Consider the following 17232-nt stretch of genomic DNA (forward strand, 5'->3'; position numbering starts at 1 on the left):
TGCTGATCTAAAAGTCACGACCACGAAGAATATGCCAGAGCTGTCCCTTGGCAGATTTCGGGAGAATTTAATGCTGCTTAAAGTGTGGCCATTCGGCTCCTTGATCATGGGGGAGAGAGGTTGAATTCAAACATTTAGTTTTTGCAATGCTTTTGATTTGCCTGATGTTGAAGTCCTTCCTTAATCTCAATTTAAAAAAAAAATCCCTTCAAATCTTTATGACAGGAACAGCTATAGCCAAGAAAAAAGAACAAATCACTAGTTTATCCGTCTACATTTTCCTTTTGTATTTCTGTTGTTACTGCTATGAATTCCTTTGCTTTCAAAAAAACGTTCAGACTTGACATAAGCCATTTATGGTCAATAAATACATAAAAATATGTTTGAATGTTCATAGAGGCAATTTTACTATCTGCTGTAATCAACTCAGGATCTTAAATGGCTATTGTTCAAACTAAACATACAAAAGGAACACACTCATGAATTTCCTGTTTTCCATTTTGAAGTACACATGCAAAACACCTCATGCCCAACACCCATCCCTAGGTCTCCTAATTGTGTATCCCTCGCACACAAATCCCTCCTATCTCCCTAGTATCCAAGCATTCCTGGAGTACTAGGTGCAGAGGCCAACACCTCAGTGGTTGACCAAAGCTTGCTGCTGTCACTAACAGGATCAGCAGATTACAACCAGAAATTGATTAAACTCACTCTCTAGTTCAGGATGTTACAGAGTCAGTGTCAACATTACTGTCAAAGAGTCAATGACTTCTGTGGCTAGGGGACCCTTACAGAAGGAGTAAGCCCGCAAGTCAACACCAATGAGAGCCATTTTGTTTATGATACCCAGGATAATGGCAGGTCTTTTCAGAGTTCTTCCTGCCCCTGAAATGCCTAGTAAACATCAGGCTGAAACTGACCCCACAGTGACCTCTAGACAGCATTGAGGCTCCTGGGCAATCACAGAGATGGCACTAAAGGGGCCCTGAGGGGTTTTATTAGCTCTGCTTCCAGGTGAGGAGGAGGACTCAACCATCAAAAGTGAATGGCAACTTTGCCCTACAAGATATTAAGCGAAAACTCGTGTTTAAGAGAAAAATGACAGGGAATAGAAACACCAAAGATCTAATGTGAAGAATACAAACGAATTGTATTTGAATCTATGGATACTGCTCTGTGGATATTAGAAAAATGGTAAATACTAAAGTTATTGCCCATGTTAAATTGAACTGAGATTTAGGGTCCACAAGGTATGAAGCACACACTCTCTTGCCTTACAAATTATCTTTACACATATTCTAATTTAAAATATGTACAAGCCGAGGCAGGCGGATCTCTTTAGGCCAGGAGTTTGAGACCAGCCTGGCCAACATAGCGAAACCTCTTCTCTACTAAAACTATAAAAAAATTAGCTGGGCGTAGTGGCACGTGCCTGTAATTCCAGCTACTCGGGAGACTGAGGTAAGAGAATCGCTTGAACCCGGGAGGCAGAGGTTGCAGTGAGCCGAGATTGCACCACTGCACTCCAGCATGGGTGACAGAGTGAGACTCTGTCTCCAAAAAATAAATAAATAAATAAAAATTAAAAAAATTAGTGCAAAAAGTAAAAATAACTACCATTCAACCTGCAGGATAACTAACATTGATTGGAAAGAGGTACAACTAAATCATGGAACCTAAAACTGGCTCGAAAGCAAGCAAAAAATGAATGAGCAGACACCGATGAGAAGAAAAGAACATCTGGTAAAGGATATAGCTGAGGAAGGAACTTATTTCCTTAGGAACAATATTATGTCATATACTGCTCAAATAGTTTTCCAGCCAATGCAGGGACTACAAAGCACTCTCAACTCTTTCATTTGCCTACAAGCTTTATAGGGATTACTTAGGGAGTGGATACAACTAGGCAAAAAAAATGGGTAATTTTATGTGGCACCTGAGTGTCACATTCTCTGCTCACCCAATGTGCTCAAGGACGTGCCAATAGGACTAAAGTCAATTCACATCTCTTCCTTCACTCAGGGTTCTAGACCCCCTCCTCCTAAGTCTGCGATTCATTTAAACAAAGGTTACTGGACAGCACTCTGCTGCATAGAAACATCGTGAAGGGCCTGGCAAAGAGTCTCTGCAAAAGAAATGCCTTCAGTTTTGGGGTTTTCAATTACCTTAGAAGATCACCAAAGGCTTCTCCTGAAACAGGGTTAGTGATGGAGCAGGGCCCTGGGTTCTAGTTCAGATTTGAGACCGTTAATTATAAAATTGGCAAAAGTCACTTAAATCCTCATGCCTCCTCCCTCACCTCCATGTTTAAGTTCTCACTCTCAGCATTTCTTGAGTCTTCTACATCACAGGGGCAACAGCCGTTAAGGATTAGCAAATGCTCTACTTCATTCAGCCAGCACCTCAAAATGCTATTTCAAACCGGAGCAGGAACAGCACAGCAGCAGCATGACACTTAAGAACACCAGGCAGGGCCCAATAGCATTCACCAGCCCGACGGCAGACCTCCTAGGTTTCCCCCAACCCCATTTAATCCCCCCTCTTTCCCATCACCAGGTGTTCCCTCACACACACCCCCCCAGGGGCTCCATCCCTCCATTTTTCCCTTCACCATTGGTAGTCTGACATCACCATTATCTGCCTTCCGGCTGCTTTTACACTGTTTTCCTTTTCTTCCTCTTTCCTCTCTTCAGCCATACTCAAGAAACACGGACTACTTATGCTACTTTTGCCCCCATAAATGGCTCAGTGATGGTACCAAGAGGGAAACCGACAGACACCAAGCCTCTAGCTGTAGACACTAAGCACACAGACTTCCTCTTCTTTTCAGCACCCAGTTCTACGGGCTTCTCATCACTTTTCAGGTATTCAAAGCTTTGAGGGATGTGCCCGAAGCATCCCTAAAGTCATGAAAAAAGATGGCTTTGGGCATCTTACCGCTCACATATTTGCATAGTGTTTGATGTAGCTTTAATTTCAAAGCTGGTCTCAAACACTCAAGTGAATAGGTTACAGTGGGAGCCCAGGAATTGCAAATGCGCTTGCCTCAAAGACTCAGGAGTCCAGACCCGGGCAGGAAATAAAGTTCTAAAGCGGCTTTGAAGTGCTTTGTCCCCAGACCCCTCCCCAGCGCGGGTCATTCATCTCAGCCTAGGGAAGAGACCACCTTGCCTGAACGTAGCCAAACGCATCGCACGTGGGAGCCAAGTGGGAGATGAAATAATCCAATGCGTCCCCCTCACCACCACCACCCCCACCAAATTAGTTACCGTCGGCTTAAACTCATCGGGAATGTCCGTGTATTTTACCGATCAGGGAAATAAAATGGTGTATATAAATTAGTGGAAGCGGGTGGGAAGGAACAAGGGATGCAGACTGTCGTGAGTAAAACGCCTCGCGGCTTGGTGAGAGGTTGTTTCTTTTTTAAGCCACTCATTTCAGACTGAAATATCAAGCCAGTTCAGGTCATTTCCTGAGTAGCACTACAAGTTAAAACAAGATCCAGAAAATCTATTAATCTTCAATTGCGCTGCCTCCAGACTGGGAGCACAGGGGGATAGGGTGTAGGGCTGTCGGGAGGTCGAGGGGAGGGGGATTTGTGGAAAAGCAAACGCCCGAGAAACCCTAGCTCCCGACCTCAGCTGTTTCTTACCTCACTCAGCTCGGCCGAGGAGTCGTTTCCATATTTCATGGCAACTCCAGAATTCATGATGCACTTTTCAGAGCTGGGCTCTCAGTCCCCCAGGTCTCGGAGCTTAAGAGTTGGACTTCACAGGCTCAATATCCACTGCTTGGTCCCTTCTGCCACATTTTAGTCTAGACAGCCATTTTCACCCAGGACAGTTGCGAAGCGCAAACGGAGGATGCAGGCACGGACGAGCGCGTTTCACGGACGAGCCATTGCTGCAGGAGGCTCGGTGGCGCGGCGCGCTCGCAGCTGCGGCAGCGGCGGAGCCCGCGCGGGGACCCTCCCGCGCGCACCCAGCGCCCCGTTCCGGGGCAGTGCCACCCTGGGCGCCGCCTCGCCACTCCTACGGTGCCTCGCCGCCCCCCATTACCAGGATGGAGGGCACCTCCCAGCACGAGCCGACACCCTAGAGGGCACCGGCGAGCTCCCGAAAAAACTAGGGCGGTGGGGCGAGGAAGATCCGCGCCTCGGATTCCAGAGAAGGAAAGAAAGCTAGAGGGAGCCGGAGCGGAGCTGCACTTCACGCCGAAGTTTCCCCTTCGAATCGTCTGGAGTTGTAAGTGGTTTCTGATTGAACACAGCTGTCTAGCTGCTGGCCACGGGGTGCGCGGAGGAGGCGGGGCTAGAGGGAGAAAAGGGTGGGGGCGAGTAGCCTGGAGGCCGAGCAGAGGAGACCGTGCTGGGAGAGCAGAGCAGGCATCCTTCCAGTTCTCTGCAATAGTAATTAAGGACCCGAGTCCAGGAGGGGGAGAAGAAACAGGAAAAGCCACCTGAATAATCGTGCAGGAAATTAAAAAAAAAGAAAAAGAAAAAGAAAAAAAAACTTCCCTCATAGGAGCCGCTTTCCATGATTTAATAAGGTCAAGACAAACCTAAACACTGTACATCAGACAGCACGGTGCACTTCTCACGGAACATTAAGATTTTACAAGGGTGCAGGGCAGTCATTTTCCCTAATCAGTCTAAAGTCAACGCTACGGGTGTAAATTCAATGTCAAACTCCCTCTGTCTGTCACTGGGGCAGAGTACATTTTCTGCATGTCCATAATGAAGATAGAGGCCCCATCCCTTGAAAGATGTCGATAGGCTCCCCAACCCCCATCCCTTGAAAGATGTCAGATAGGCTCCCCAACCCCCAGACCTTCCTTAATTGAGCGGAGGTAGAGTTGTATTTATGGAGTGTGGAGTATGATTCAGAAAAGATTCAAGGGGCTGTTATACCCAGTACACCCCTGGGATCTGAGCTCCCCTTCAACTTTGAGTTCCCGAGGTAAAACATCCTGTGTCTATTGGGAGAGAGATGAGATGGGGGAAGAGGGGAACTAGGATTTTTCTCTCCACAAAGTTAAAGTTCCAATGAATTTGAGATGCACAGAAAAATGTTCTGATGCTTCAAAACAGTAGGTCTGCGAGATTGCTTAAGAGACCTCATCAGTCTCTTTCTACACAATGGGGACAAAATGTCTCCATCCCCAATAACAGAACTTGGCATATCCTGAAGCTTTCTGTGAAAAAGCCATTGTATTGTCAACTTCCATGGTCTTTTTAAAAAATCATGTTTATTTTGCTCTTTAAGAAGGGGCAGAGTGCAACTATTTGCATATAACGTTTTACCCATCCCCCTTCTTGTTGAGTTCATTCATTGCCTGATGGAGGTGCTGTTGGGATTAGGAAGAGTTTGCTGCTCTTTCTAGAGCACTGGGTCCCAAGTTCTTGGGCACTGCCAAACTAGAGCACATTCTGCATGGGGAGGAGATGGGAAGCTACATTATTTAATTTATCTTTTCATTGAAATCTGTTGAAAACTGCATGCTTGAAGCTGGAAATGGTGGTGTATACATAACTATGAAGAAGATTCAAGCACTGCCCCTGCCCTGAAGGTGTTTATAGTCTTGTAAAACATGAACAGAAATTACAATTCTAGATAGAAAATGATACTTGCCATAAACACAGTACAAATGAGGAGCGACTGCAGTTCAGAGGAGGGAAATATGATTTTGGCTGGACAGGGTCTGGAGAGAAGATTCTGTGAAAGAATCTTAGAAGAGGCAGCATGTGAGTTGACCTGTGAAGAATGGCTGAGCCCAGCAGAGATGGGAAGTAAGGGGAAAGCGTTCCAGGCCACTATGAGAGAAAGTATGGATGGAGACTGGAATGTGCAGAGCGGGCATGGGGATCACAGGCATTCCATTCTGGAGCATAAGCTGGGTGAGAAAGGGGGGCTGGTGTCAGAGAGTGAACAGTTTTAAGTGCCATGTTAAAGAAATGGGCCTTCTCAATAGGCAATGGAGAGCCACTAAAGGTTTTTTAGCATAGAAATAATGGAGATCAGAGCTGTGCTTTTAGATATTCCAGTAGATTTAAATCACACTCATGAGTAACTAATATGAACTCAAATAGGCTAGTGTTGAATGTGATTCTGGTGTTTAAAGATACATATTTTTCATACGACTCTACCCCTAAAACCAAGCAGATGACTTCATCTGGTGTTCAACCAAAAGAAAAGTAATCTGTTCCAAAAGTGGAGGAAAAACTAGCAGTGTTGAACTTACTGAGAAGCAGTGTCTGTAGATTCTACTTTATAGACAATATAAGGCATTTTCAAGGGTAATGTTGATTGTATGAGATTTTCTTCATAAACAATGACTTGAATACTTCAATACTTATACTTCACATAAGATTCAACTCCACCACAATCTGGCAGCAGCAGATGTAGTAGGTTGAAAGTGGGAAATGAACATGCCGATTGTACTATCAAGACAGTTCAGCAAGAGGTTAAAAGGGCCTGAATTAAGAAGGGACGGCTGGCATGGTGGCTCATGCCTGTAATCCCAGCATTTGGGAGGCTGAGGCGGGCAGATCACTTGAGGTCAGGAATTCAAGATCCAGTCTAGCCAACATGGTAAAACCCTGTCTCTACTAGGATCATGAGGTCAAGTGTTTGAGACCAGGCTGGCCAACATGGTGATACCCTGTCTCTAATAAAAATACAAAAAATTAGCTGGGCGTGGTGGCAGGTGCCTGTAATCCCAGCTACTCGGGAGGCTGAGAAGGAGAATCGCTTGAACCTGGGAGATGGAGGTTGCAGTAAGCCAAGACCGCACCACCGCACTCCAGCCTGGGCAACAGAGTGAGACACCATCTCAAAAAATAATAATAATAATACTAAACTTAGCCAGGCATGGTGGTGTGCACCATGTAGTCCCAGCTGTAGTCCCAGCTACTCAGGAGGCTGAGGCACGAGAACCACTTGAACCAGGAGGCAGATGTTGCAGTGCGTCAAGATCGTGCCACTGCACTCCAGCCTGGGTGACAGAGTGACTCTGTCTCAAAAAAAAAAAAAAAAAAAGAAGGGACAATGGAAATAGGAGGGGACAGGCAGAAAGAAAGTAGATGGAAATTGTGGAGAAAACAGGAGAGCTTAAAAACGACTTGTAGATCTAGAACTTGGCTGATTGGGGTTAAGGTAATATCCTCAACAAAATTAGGAATTCCAGAGAATAAATAGCTTTGGGAGGAAATTAGGTTTGTGGTATCATGAGTTTGAGGTGGCATCAGGATATTCAAATGGAGATGTTCAGCAGGAGCTTGAAATGGAATTATGGAGATAAGTCAGGGTTGAGCTGGAGATGGAGGTTCGAGGTTATCTCTGTTAGAATAATAAAGAAAACCGTGAAATCAGGTAAATTTGCCTAGGAAGAGAGGACAGTGAAAAGAAAAGTGGTCTAAGGATACTACCTTAAGGAAGGCTGTTTTGTTTTGTTTTTATGGAGGCCAAAGAATAAAAGAGGAAATGATACAGAAGGTCAATTAGGGAAATGGGAAGATAACCAGGAGACCTCTGCATCTGGGAGTCTAAGGAAGATGCCAAGGCAGAAGGAGGAGCAGCATCAATATTATATGCTACAGAGGGTAGAGAAGCCTACTGACTGATAAGGTCATTTCAAAGACATTACTGTCCTTCAAAGATAGATTCCTATAAAGCTAAGGAGACAGAAGGCAGATAAATTACCATAGGGAGTAAGGAGAAACTGGGGGTAGTGACCATGCACAATTCTTTCCATAAATTTGATGGTGACAGGAAAATGGGAGATGAGACTATCTTTTGGAGTAGATAAGCAATGTTGAATAGAGAGTAGAATGGGTGTATTTGTAAGCTGGAGCTAAGGGAAACCAGGAGATGGAGCAAAGTTCCTAAAAAGGGAGAAAAGGGGAGCAGGTGTCAAGGACAAAAACTATGAGATTAGCTTTGGAGTAGGCTTGGATAGGAGGGGATGCTGATACTTCTTCCTAGGAGAACAGAAACAAGAGAACTAGAGAGTGTACACAGTAGGGAAGACAAGAATTCAGAGATATAATAACTAATACTTATTTGACGAGTAAACTAACTTCCTCTTTGTAATTGTGAAGGGGAAACGAAGACTAATGATAATTTGTAATCAGATTCTGACTCAAGGAAAGTTAGACAGAGAAATGCCTGTCAATGCAAGGGAATAAGTAGTTGTGATCCCCACTCCTGAAATTGTTCAAGTATAGGTGGGACATGCTGAACCCCATTGCATGTAAAGAGTAGGGCTTCCAGGCCGGATGCAGTGGCTCACACCTGTAATCCCAGCTCTTTGGGAGGCTGACACAGGCGGATCACGAGGTCACCAGTTCGAGAGCAGCCTGACCAACATAGTGAAACCCCCGTCTCTACTAAAAATACAAAAATTAGCTGGGCGTGGTGGCACACATCTATAATCCCAGATACTCAGGAGGCTGAGGCAGGAGAATTGCTTGAACCCAGGAGGTGGAGGTTGCAGTGAACCGAGCCGAGATTACGCTACTGCACTCCAGCCTGGGCAACAGAGTGAGACTCCGTCTCAAAAAAAAAAAAAAAAAAAAAGAGTAGGGCTTCTTGCATTGAGGGAGTCTAGACTGGTTTTCTTATAATGTAACATTCCATGAAATGATTTTTGTTGGTGGTAATTTAAATGTCTTACGATTTTTTTTCACCTCATTGTCTTGGATCTCTGCTATCAAGAAAGCTAAGATACTGCTTTGAACAAGAATGCAACTGGGTCAATATTATAAGAACGTTAGAAACATATGGACCAACTCATCATGTCTTCTCAACACACCAAAGAATAAAGCCCCAAGTAGGTTTCAGGCTATAAGTAAAAGGTTTCACAATTAGAGCTTGCCAGCGTTTACCAAGTGTATAACTCTACATGACTACAAATCCTGTTATACTGTGGCTGCCTTAACATGATCTCTCCAAGAAAGCTTCTCCAAGTCCTCCTGCTTCAGCAGGGATTAAGCTCCTATGGAGAGGTGTGGGCAGGAGGTGGCAGGGGAATTTATCAAGATGAGGGAGCAGGTCTGGGAGAAGGAGGAAAACCTGCTTTGCAATCAGGCAATAGCCTGGTGCTTGGGTTCCTCTCCTTCCTGAGGCCTTGTCTTCTCTAAAGCCCAGTCTCTTCTCATCTGGTCCCTGGGATGAGAAGAGGCAGCAGCAGTCTTGGGAACATTTCTAGGTAAGTGGAAGCTGCCCTGGGCATGACTGGATGAGGCTGTGCACCAACACCATGCTGTGGGCACACTGGCATCACCTTTCTGCTGTTAGAGCAGTCTGGCCTCTCTGTGTATGGCTGCCGACTTCAGTGAATCTCTACACGGCAGAAACTCTATTCTGGGTCTGGTCTGTACCCTCTACTGGTGATAAACATCAGGTTAATTGAAGCAATCCTGAGAAAAAACCCTGAACCTCTAGCACTAGGGAAACTGAAAACCTTGGAACTAGTTGGCCTGGTCCACTGTCTCTACCCCTGGGGTGCCCCAGCCATCCTTGCCTACCCCAGCAGTCCACTGTGCTGAGGAAGCCTGTCCTCCAGCCCACAAGAGTACCCAAACTCTAAAATTGTCCCCTTCTCCATTGACTCTCTCAAGCTAAACAAAACGCTGATACCTCAGATTTTAGGTTGAAAGCAGTCTGGTTAAACTAATTCACACACACGTGAATAATCTTCTCAACCATGCCCAGAGTGTTTACATTGTAAAGGGAGAATGCTTTGAAATAATTCTTAAATTGGTGGGATTTCCTGAAGAAAGTGAATTTTGAGGGCATAGGGGGATTTCAGAACCCTATGGAGACTCAGGAAGTCTCAGTCCTTTGAGTCCTTGAGGATCATAAAAATTAGGGAGCCCTCAAAGTACATACTCCAAAGAATTTCCTGCCCTAAATCTATAAGCTCACCCCACTCTCCCACCGCTGTGACTCCAGAAATGCTCTCCCTATCCAAACTCCTGTGGCCTTCTGATCAATTACCGGACCAGCTCCTCTCTCAGGTCCTGGTTTGGGAGCCTCTCACCAGCCTCAAGGGCCTGCCCCATAACGGACATCATTTGCTCAAGGAACTACAACATGAAGAACTCAGGAAGCATTGCAATGAATGATCTGTATCCTCATCTCTATATCCTCAGAGAAAAACATGGACAACCTGCAAGGAATTCTGTAGTTACCTAGCTCATCCCTGCATCCCATTCATATAGATGAGGATATGTAGGGTCGGCGAGTTTGTGGTGTTCATTCAGAAAAAGTAAAGCACCCACTGTGTGCTAGATATTGTCCTGCATGTGCCCTGGGATTCAGTGGTGTATGGGATGGAAAAGATCCCTGCTTTCACAGAGCTAGCACTCTTGATGGGAAATGATTAATAAGTACCTTTAAAGAGATAGTTACAGGCCGGGCATGGTGGCTCATGCCTGTAATCCCAGCACTTTGGGAGGCCAAGGCGGGTGGGTCACCCGAGGTCGGCAGTTCAAGACCAGCCTGACCAACATGGAGAAACCCCATCTCTACTAAAAATACAAAATTAGCCAGGTGTGGTGGTGCATGCCTGTAATCCCAGCTACTTGGGAGGCTGAGGGAGGAGAATCGCTTGAACACAGGAGGCAGAGGTTGCGGCGAGCCGAGATCACGCCATTACACCCCAGCCTGGGCAACAAGAGCAAAACTCCATCTCAAACAAAAGAAAAAAAAAAGATAGTTATAGGGCAACAAGAGCGAAACTCCATCTCAAAGAAAAGAAAAAAAGATAGTTGTAGTTTGTGTTGGATGCTATAAAGGAATTAAACAGGAGCTATGATAGGGGAGAGTAGGCCCCTTAAGTGAACAGGTCAGAGAAGGCCTCTATGCAGAGATGACATTTCAGCATGTAGGTAAAGAAGGAGCCAACTAGGCAAAAAGTGAGGGAAGGGTGGACAGGCAGAGGGAAAAGTAAGGGCAAAAATCCTAGGGAAACAAAGGGCTTCACCTTTTTAATACATTTTAATAAACTTCAAGTTTTTATTTAATTGAAATTTAAGCTCATTCTAATAGTTTACTAGCAGTGATGGAACATGATGAAAAAGATCATGTCAGAGCCAAATCGTGCAGAATATGTATAGACTACACATTTCACTGTGTGCATGAAGATGCCACAGGAAGACTTTCTGCAGGGCAAAGACATGATCCAGTTTACATTTTTAAAAGGTAAATCTATGTCTTCACAAGCTTTACCACTAGGTAACCTAAAAAGTAAAAACCAAGGACAGTTCCTCCCTCATACAAGTATCGCTGCTAATAAATTAAGAATTGACAAAATATCCCTGTTTTGCAACCCGTAATGAATTAACAGATTTAAGTATTAGCATAATGGCTACGAACATTACAAAAGGACATGGAGTCAGACACATGATTTCTGATGGAAGAAAACATTACCACCTACAGAGCCACCTTAGCAGTTTTTACATGAAGAAATGTTACATTAACCACAAAAAAAACCCTATATAACTCTACTAGACAAAACAATGTGGTTTCTTCATCAAATAAAATGCAAAGGGAAAAAGGGAAGTAAGCAAATGAGAAACCACCAAAAGAAAAACTCTGCATATTAAAAGAGACTCAAAGACATATCGACCAATGGCAATATGTGGACTTTGTTGAGATCCTGATTCAAACAAAGTAACTATAAAAAATTATGAATTGTGAAAATTACATATTATACAGTATTCAGAAATATACTTTTTGGATATTTCATGATGTTAAGAAATTATTAATATTTTTAGATGTGTTAATGGTCTTGTGGTTACATTTAAAGAAAAAGAATCCTGTATTTTAGAGATATATTAAAATATTTAGGGGTAAAATGACATGATGTCTGGGATTCATGTCAAAGTACTAGAGGAGGTGGGAAGACAGGGTTATTGATGAAACAAACTGTAATGATGAATTGATAACTACTATAGCTCAGTGATAGGTATGTGGGAATTCATGCTACTCGCTGTCCAATTGTATGTGTACAAATCTTCAAAATCAACAAGTTAAATCAAGATAATTATTCCTTCTGTGTAAAAACTGGGTTGAAGTGCCATAAAAGTAAGGCAAGGAAACCTGTTAAAGGCTATTGCAGTGGTCCAGGTAAGAGGATGTTTGTGGCTTAGAACTCGGTGAAATCAATGGAGAAGGTAAGAAATGGACTTGAGATGTATTTTTTAGGTAAAACTGACCAGGATCCAGTGAATGATTGGATACAGGTAATGAGAGAAAGATAGGAATCAAGGATGACTACCAGTTTTTGGGTTGGTGTGGGGAAGGACCAAGTTTCGCAGAGGAAATCAAGTGTTCCATGTTGGATGTGTTAAATCTGAGATTCCTATTTGACATCTAAGGGGATGTCAATAGCAGTTGCATATATGCATCTTGGGTTCATGAGAGACTCCAGCAAATGGTGATGATTTGGAACTTATTGGCATATAGATTATAGTTGATGTTGAAGGTCATGAGAACATATGAGGTCACCAAGGGAGAGAGTGAGTAATAATGCAGTCCCAGGACTTATCCTTGAGATCCTTAATTCTTTCAGGTTGGATAGAAATTACCTTCCCCCAAAACCAACTTTAATTGCAGCTTACAGATTTCTGTAAATAGAATCATAAGAAAGAACATCCAGAGAAGAACAGAAAAACTGAAAACTGTATCATGTTTTAAGAAGGACAGTGGTAACCTGTGTGGGATGCTGCTGAGAGTTTAAGAAAGCTGACAATGAAGAAGTGTCATCTGGCTTTGGAGATTACTAGGGACCTTGAGAGAATCAATGTCATTAAGTGGTGGTGATAGAAATTAGACGAGTGTGGATTGAATGGTGTGTAGGAAGTGAAAACACTGAGAGAGCATATGGAGATAACTTTTTTTTTTGAGACAGAGTCTCACTCTGTCGCCCAGGCAATGGCGCAATCTCAGCTCACTGCAACCTCCACCTCCCAGGTTCAAGTGATTCCCCTGCCTCAGCCTCCCAAGTAGCTGGGATTACAGTCGCCAGCCACTATGCCCAGCTAATTTGTTTGTATTTTTAGTAGAGACGGGGTTTCACCATGTTGGCCAGGCTGGTCTCGAACTCCTGACTTCAGGTGATCCACCCGCCTCGGCCTCCCAAAGTGCTAGGTTTTCAGGCTTGAGCCACCACGCTGGCCTGGAGGTAACTTTTGGGAAGTATGTTGCCCAAAGCCTTACTACTAGTAAACTATGAGAATGAGATCTTGAACCAAAGTCTCTACTTGTACTTCTGAGCTTTTCTTCCTTTACTATGTCCCTTCAGTCAAGCTAGTAGAAGTACCTCGGCAAGGATTAGAGAATCTGGGCTGTTAGCATGGTTGACCCCTCCTAAAACTGCTCACTGAAGTCTGTCCCATCATGGCCAGGTCTTCACCTTATTGTTCATGAAGTCAGCTACACTGCTTTAGACCCAGTGACTTACCACTGAAAAATAGTTGGGATGCAGTAGGTAATTTGGTTATTCTATGTTTAAAACTGGCTAAGAAAAGAACTACTTGAAGACTATTTCCAGATTACATCTCACGTGCAGAAAAAACAAACAAAAACCGAACCTTCTCCAACTGCAAATATAACTCAAGCAAAGAAAGCACCCCCGTGGTGTTTGTCTGTCTCATTAGTTACATTTACAGACTGCTTCACACCCAGCCTAGGCATCCTAATAACCCACAGTCATTTGGCATCAACATCTCCGACATTATCAGTGGGGATTTGATAATGATTTGAGATTCACTACTTTATGCAAGCATTATGTGATGCATCAAATACCCCTTCACTGTCTGATTAGATATTTTCGAACCTAAAACTTAGTATCTGTGTCATTGTCAATATTCAGAGTATCTGTCAAAAATTTTTGCTCATTTGTTCTCCAAATTTCTTTAAATATATCACATTTTCTATGGAAAGGAAAATTAATCAGTGGAGATTAGAGATTTGGAAATCCAAGGAAGTTAAAAAAAAAAAAAGTTTTAAGTCCTCCCAGGAGTACCTGCATATGGTCAATTTCCTGGAGAGGAAAACAAAAAAAGTATTTTAAATAGATGCATAAAAATAGATCTAGTAAAATTTGGAGAACATGCTTAAATTAAATGAATTCCAAATGCCTGCCACTGTTATTTCTGGAGCTGTTTGGGCTAAAACAGCATCATTCCATTACTGTCTCTTAGCTAGAATGTTACGGCAGCTACCCAAAAGGGGCAAAAAAAAAAAAAAATCAGTATGATATGATGCCTCATATACTTAATAATAAAGGAGTCAGTTAACCTGGTATTGTATCAAGCTGAGGGGTGAAGGAAGGTCTGAGGCACAGGCTGGGAAAGCCACCTTCCTAGCCTTTGAGTTCATGAAGTGCCCATGGATGGACTGCTATGGTAGGGATTTCCTACAGGGACAGGCTGAGGCATGAAGAATGGGCTCCTGCCTACTTTGATAAGACAGCTTCCCTCTCCCAGCCATCCTCAGTTGTTTCGCATGATTATCACATGAGCTCAAACTTCCCCTTCTAAGCAAATCCTTTCAAATTGGCATCTCCAGCTACTCTTACCTGTGCTCCAGTTAATATTCTTTATGTGACAACCAGACACTCTTGCTAAGTTCTGTCATCACTATAAAACCATGTTTAAAACAGAATTTGTCACCTTCCACCAAAAACCAACTTTAATTGCAGCTTACAAATTTGTGTAAATGGAATCATAGTTTCCAGTCTAATAAGTTTGGAGTCATTTTCAGTTCCCCTTCCTTCATCTTCTCTTCCAGTCATGTAGTCCTTTCGTTCCCACTTGCTCTCCACTTTTACCGCTTAGCAGCACCTTTCCCAGGCCTTGTCACCTTACATTTTGGTTACTATAGCTCAATGATATGACTCCAAAGCATTCCATATACTCTAGCCCAGCGATTTTTCTCCAAAGTACAGTTTTCCATAATGTCATTCTACAAGTTATATTTTATGTTTTATTAATGGATAATGCACATATCATAAAATTTACCTTTTAACATAATTTAGTGGTTTTTAGTATATTCACAGAGTTGTGCAACCATCACCACTATCTTATTTAGAACATTTTCATCACCCCCAAACGAAATTCATACTCATTAGCAGTCACTCTGTATGTATCCCTCCTCCAGCCCTGGCAAACACAAGTCTACTTTGTGTCTCTGGATTTACCTATTCTGGACACGCCATATAAACAGAGTAAGACAATATGTGGCTCTTTGTATACGGCTTCTTTCACTTAGCCTGTTTTCAAGTTTTATCCATGTTGTATATGTATTAATGGTTTATTCCTTTTTATTGCCAAATAATATTCCATTGTATGGGTTTACCATATTTTGTTTATCCATTCATCAATTGATGAATATTTTTGTTGTTTCCATTTTTCAACTATTATGAATAATGTTGCTATGAACATTTGTGAGCAAGTTTTTAATATGGACATATGTTTTCAATTCTCTCGGGTATATACCTAAGAATGGAATTGCTTGGTAATAGGGCAATTTTATCTTTAAGATTTTAAGGAACTACCAAATTACTATAATTTCCAAGATGGCTGCACCATTTCACATTCCCACTAGCCACGTATGAGGGTTTCAATTTCTCTACATCTTTGCCAACACTTACTGTCTTTATTCTTGCTATGTGGCTTTGATTTGCATTACCCTAAAGATTGATAATGTTGAACATCTTTTCATGTGTTTGTAGGCCATTTGTATATCTTCTCTGGAGAAATGTTTATTCAAATCCTTTGCCCATTTTTAAATTGGGTTGTCTTTTTATTGTTTAATTTTAAGAGTTCTTTATATACTCTGGAGATTAGACCTTTAGCAGATATAAATTTGCAAATATTCTCTCCCATTTTGTGAGCTGTCTTTTCCCTTTCTTGGTAGAGTCCTTTGAAACATCAAAATTTTAATTTAATGAAGTCCAATTTATTTTTTTCTTTTATTGCTTATGCTTTTGGTGCCATATTTAATAAATGATTGCCTAATGCAAGGTCACAAAGATTTACTGCTATTGTTTTCCTCTAATAATTTTTTTAGTTTTAGCCCTTATGTTGAGGTCAATGATCCATTTTTTGTTAACTTATTATTGAAAAAAAAAGTATTCTTTCCTCCCATTGAATAATTTTTGTACCCTTGTCAAAAACCAATTAGCCATAAATATAAAGATTTATTTCTGGACTCTCAATTCTATTCCACTTATTTGTATGTCCATCCTTATGCTAATACTACACATCTTGGTTATTGGAGTTTCATACAAAGATTTAAAATCAGAACGTGTGTTGAGTCCTCCAACTTCGTTCTTCTTCAGGTTGCTTGGGCTCTTCTGAGTCCCTTGCATTTCAAAGAATTTTAGGATCAGCTTGTTATTGTGCCAAGTAGACAGATGAAATTTTGATAGGCATGCACTGAGTCTGTAGATCAGTTTGGGAATATCGACATTTTAATAATATTAGGTCTTCCAATCCATGAACATAGGTGTCTTTTCATTTACTTAAGTTTGCTTTGATTCTTTTCAATGGCATTTTGTAGTTTTCCATGTATAAATCTTGTACTTCTCTTGTTAAATTTATTCCTAAGTATTTTATTCTTTTTTAATCTATTGTAAATGAAATGTTTTTCTTAATTACATTTTTAGATTGTTTATGAATGTACAGAATTGCAATTGATTTTTGCACATTGATCTTGTATCTTGCAATCTTGCTGAACTCATTTATTAGTTCTAACCTTTTGGTGTATTTCTTGGAATTTTCTATACACAAGATAATGTCATCTGCAAATAGAGATTTTTTTACTTCTTCTTTTACAATCTGGATGTTTTTATTTCTTTTTCTTATTTAGCTGTCCTAGCTAGCATCTCTAGTATAATGCTGAATAGAAATGGAAAGAGTAGACAACTTTGTCTTGTGCTGCTCTTGGCAGGGTGGTGGGGAGGCATTCAGTCTTTTACCATTAAAAATGATGTTAGCTGTAGGTTTTTTGTAGATTCCCCTTTTTCTTCAATAAATTTTTATCCCTGACCACTTGAATGGAAAACACTTCTTCCATTTAAATGCAAGTCAAGGTGTCTTCTTACTATCTTTCCCAAGCTCATTCCCACATTAATGTATCTTCCTGTTGCTCTTTCTCCTGCGTGGAGTGTCAGCTCCATTTGCCTGTCTAAATCCTTTTTTTTTTTTTTCTAAAGACAGAG

The 17232-nt window shown here is 42.0% G+C and overlaps 1 protein-coding gene across 3 annotated transcripts in view; it reads right to left on the minus strand.

Annotated features, from left to right (window-relative positions):
• The window catches only part of MCC (MCC regulator of WNT signaling pathway), a 469040-nt gene that overhangs the window by 272567 nt on the left and 179241 nt on the right, over positions 1–17232 (minus strand). Inside the window, exon 1 of one of the 3 annotated variants that reach the window (XM_003826730.5) lies at positions 3653–4246. The exons of the other annotated variants lie outside the window; for them this stretch is intronic. Within the exon in view, the coding sequence (XP_003826778.1) occupies positions 3653–3709 (57 nt within the window). The 5' untranslated portion in view covers positions 3710–4246. Of the gene's footprint in view, positions 1–3652; positions 4247–17232 lie in introns of those variants that run through there. 3 annotated transcript variants of the gene reach the window in all.

This window comes from Pan paniscus, chromosome 4 (assembly GCF_029289425.2).
Source record: "Pan paniscus chromosome 4, NHGRI_mPanPan1-v2.0_pri, whole genome shotgun sequence".
Lineage (NCBI taxonomy): Eukaryota > Metazoa > Chordata > Mammalia > Primates > Hominidae > Pan > Pan paniscus.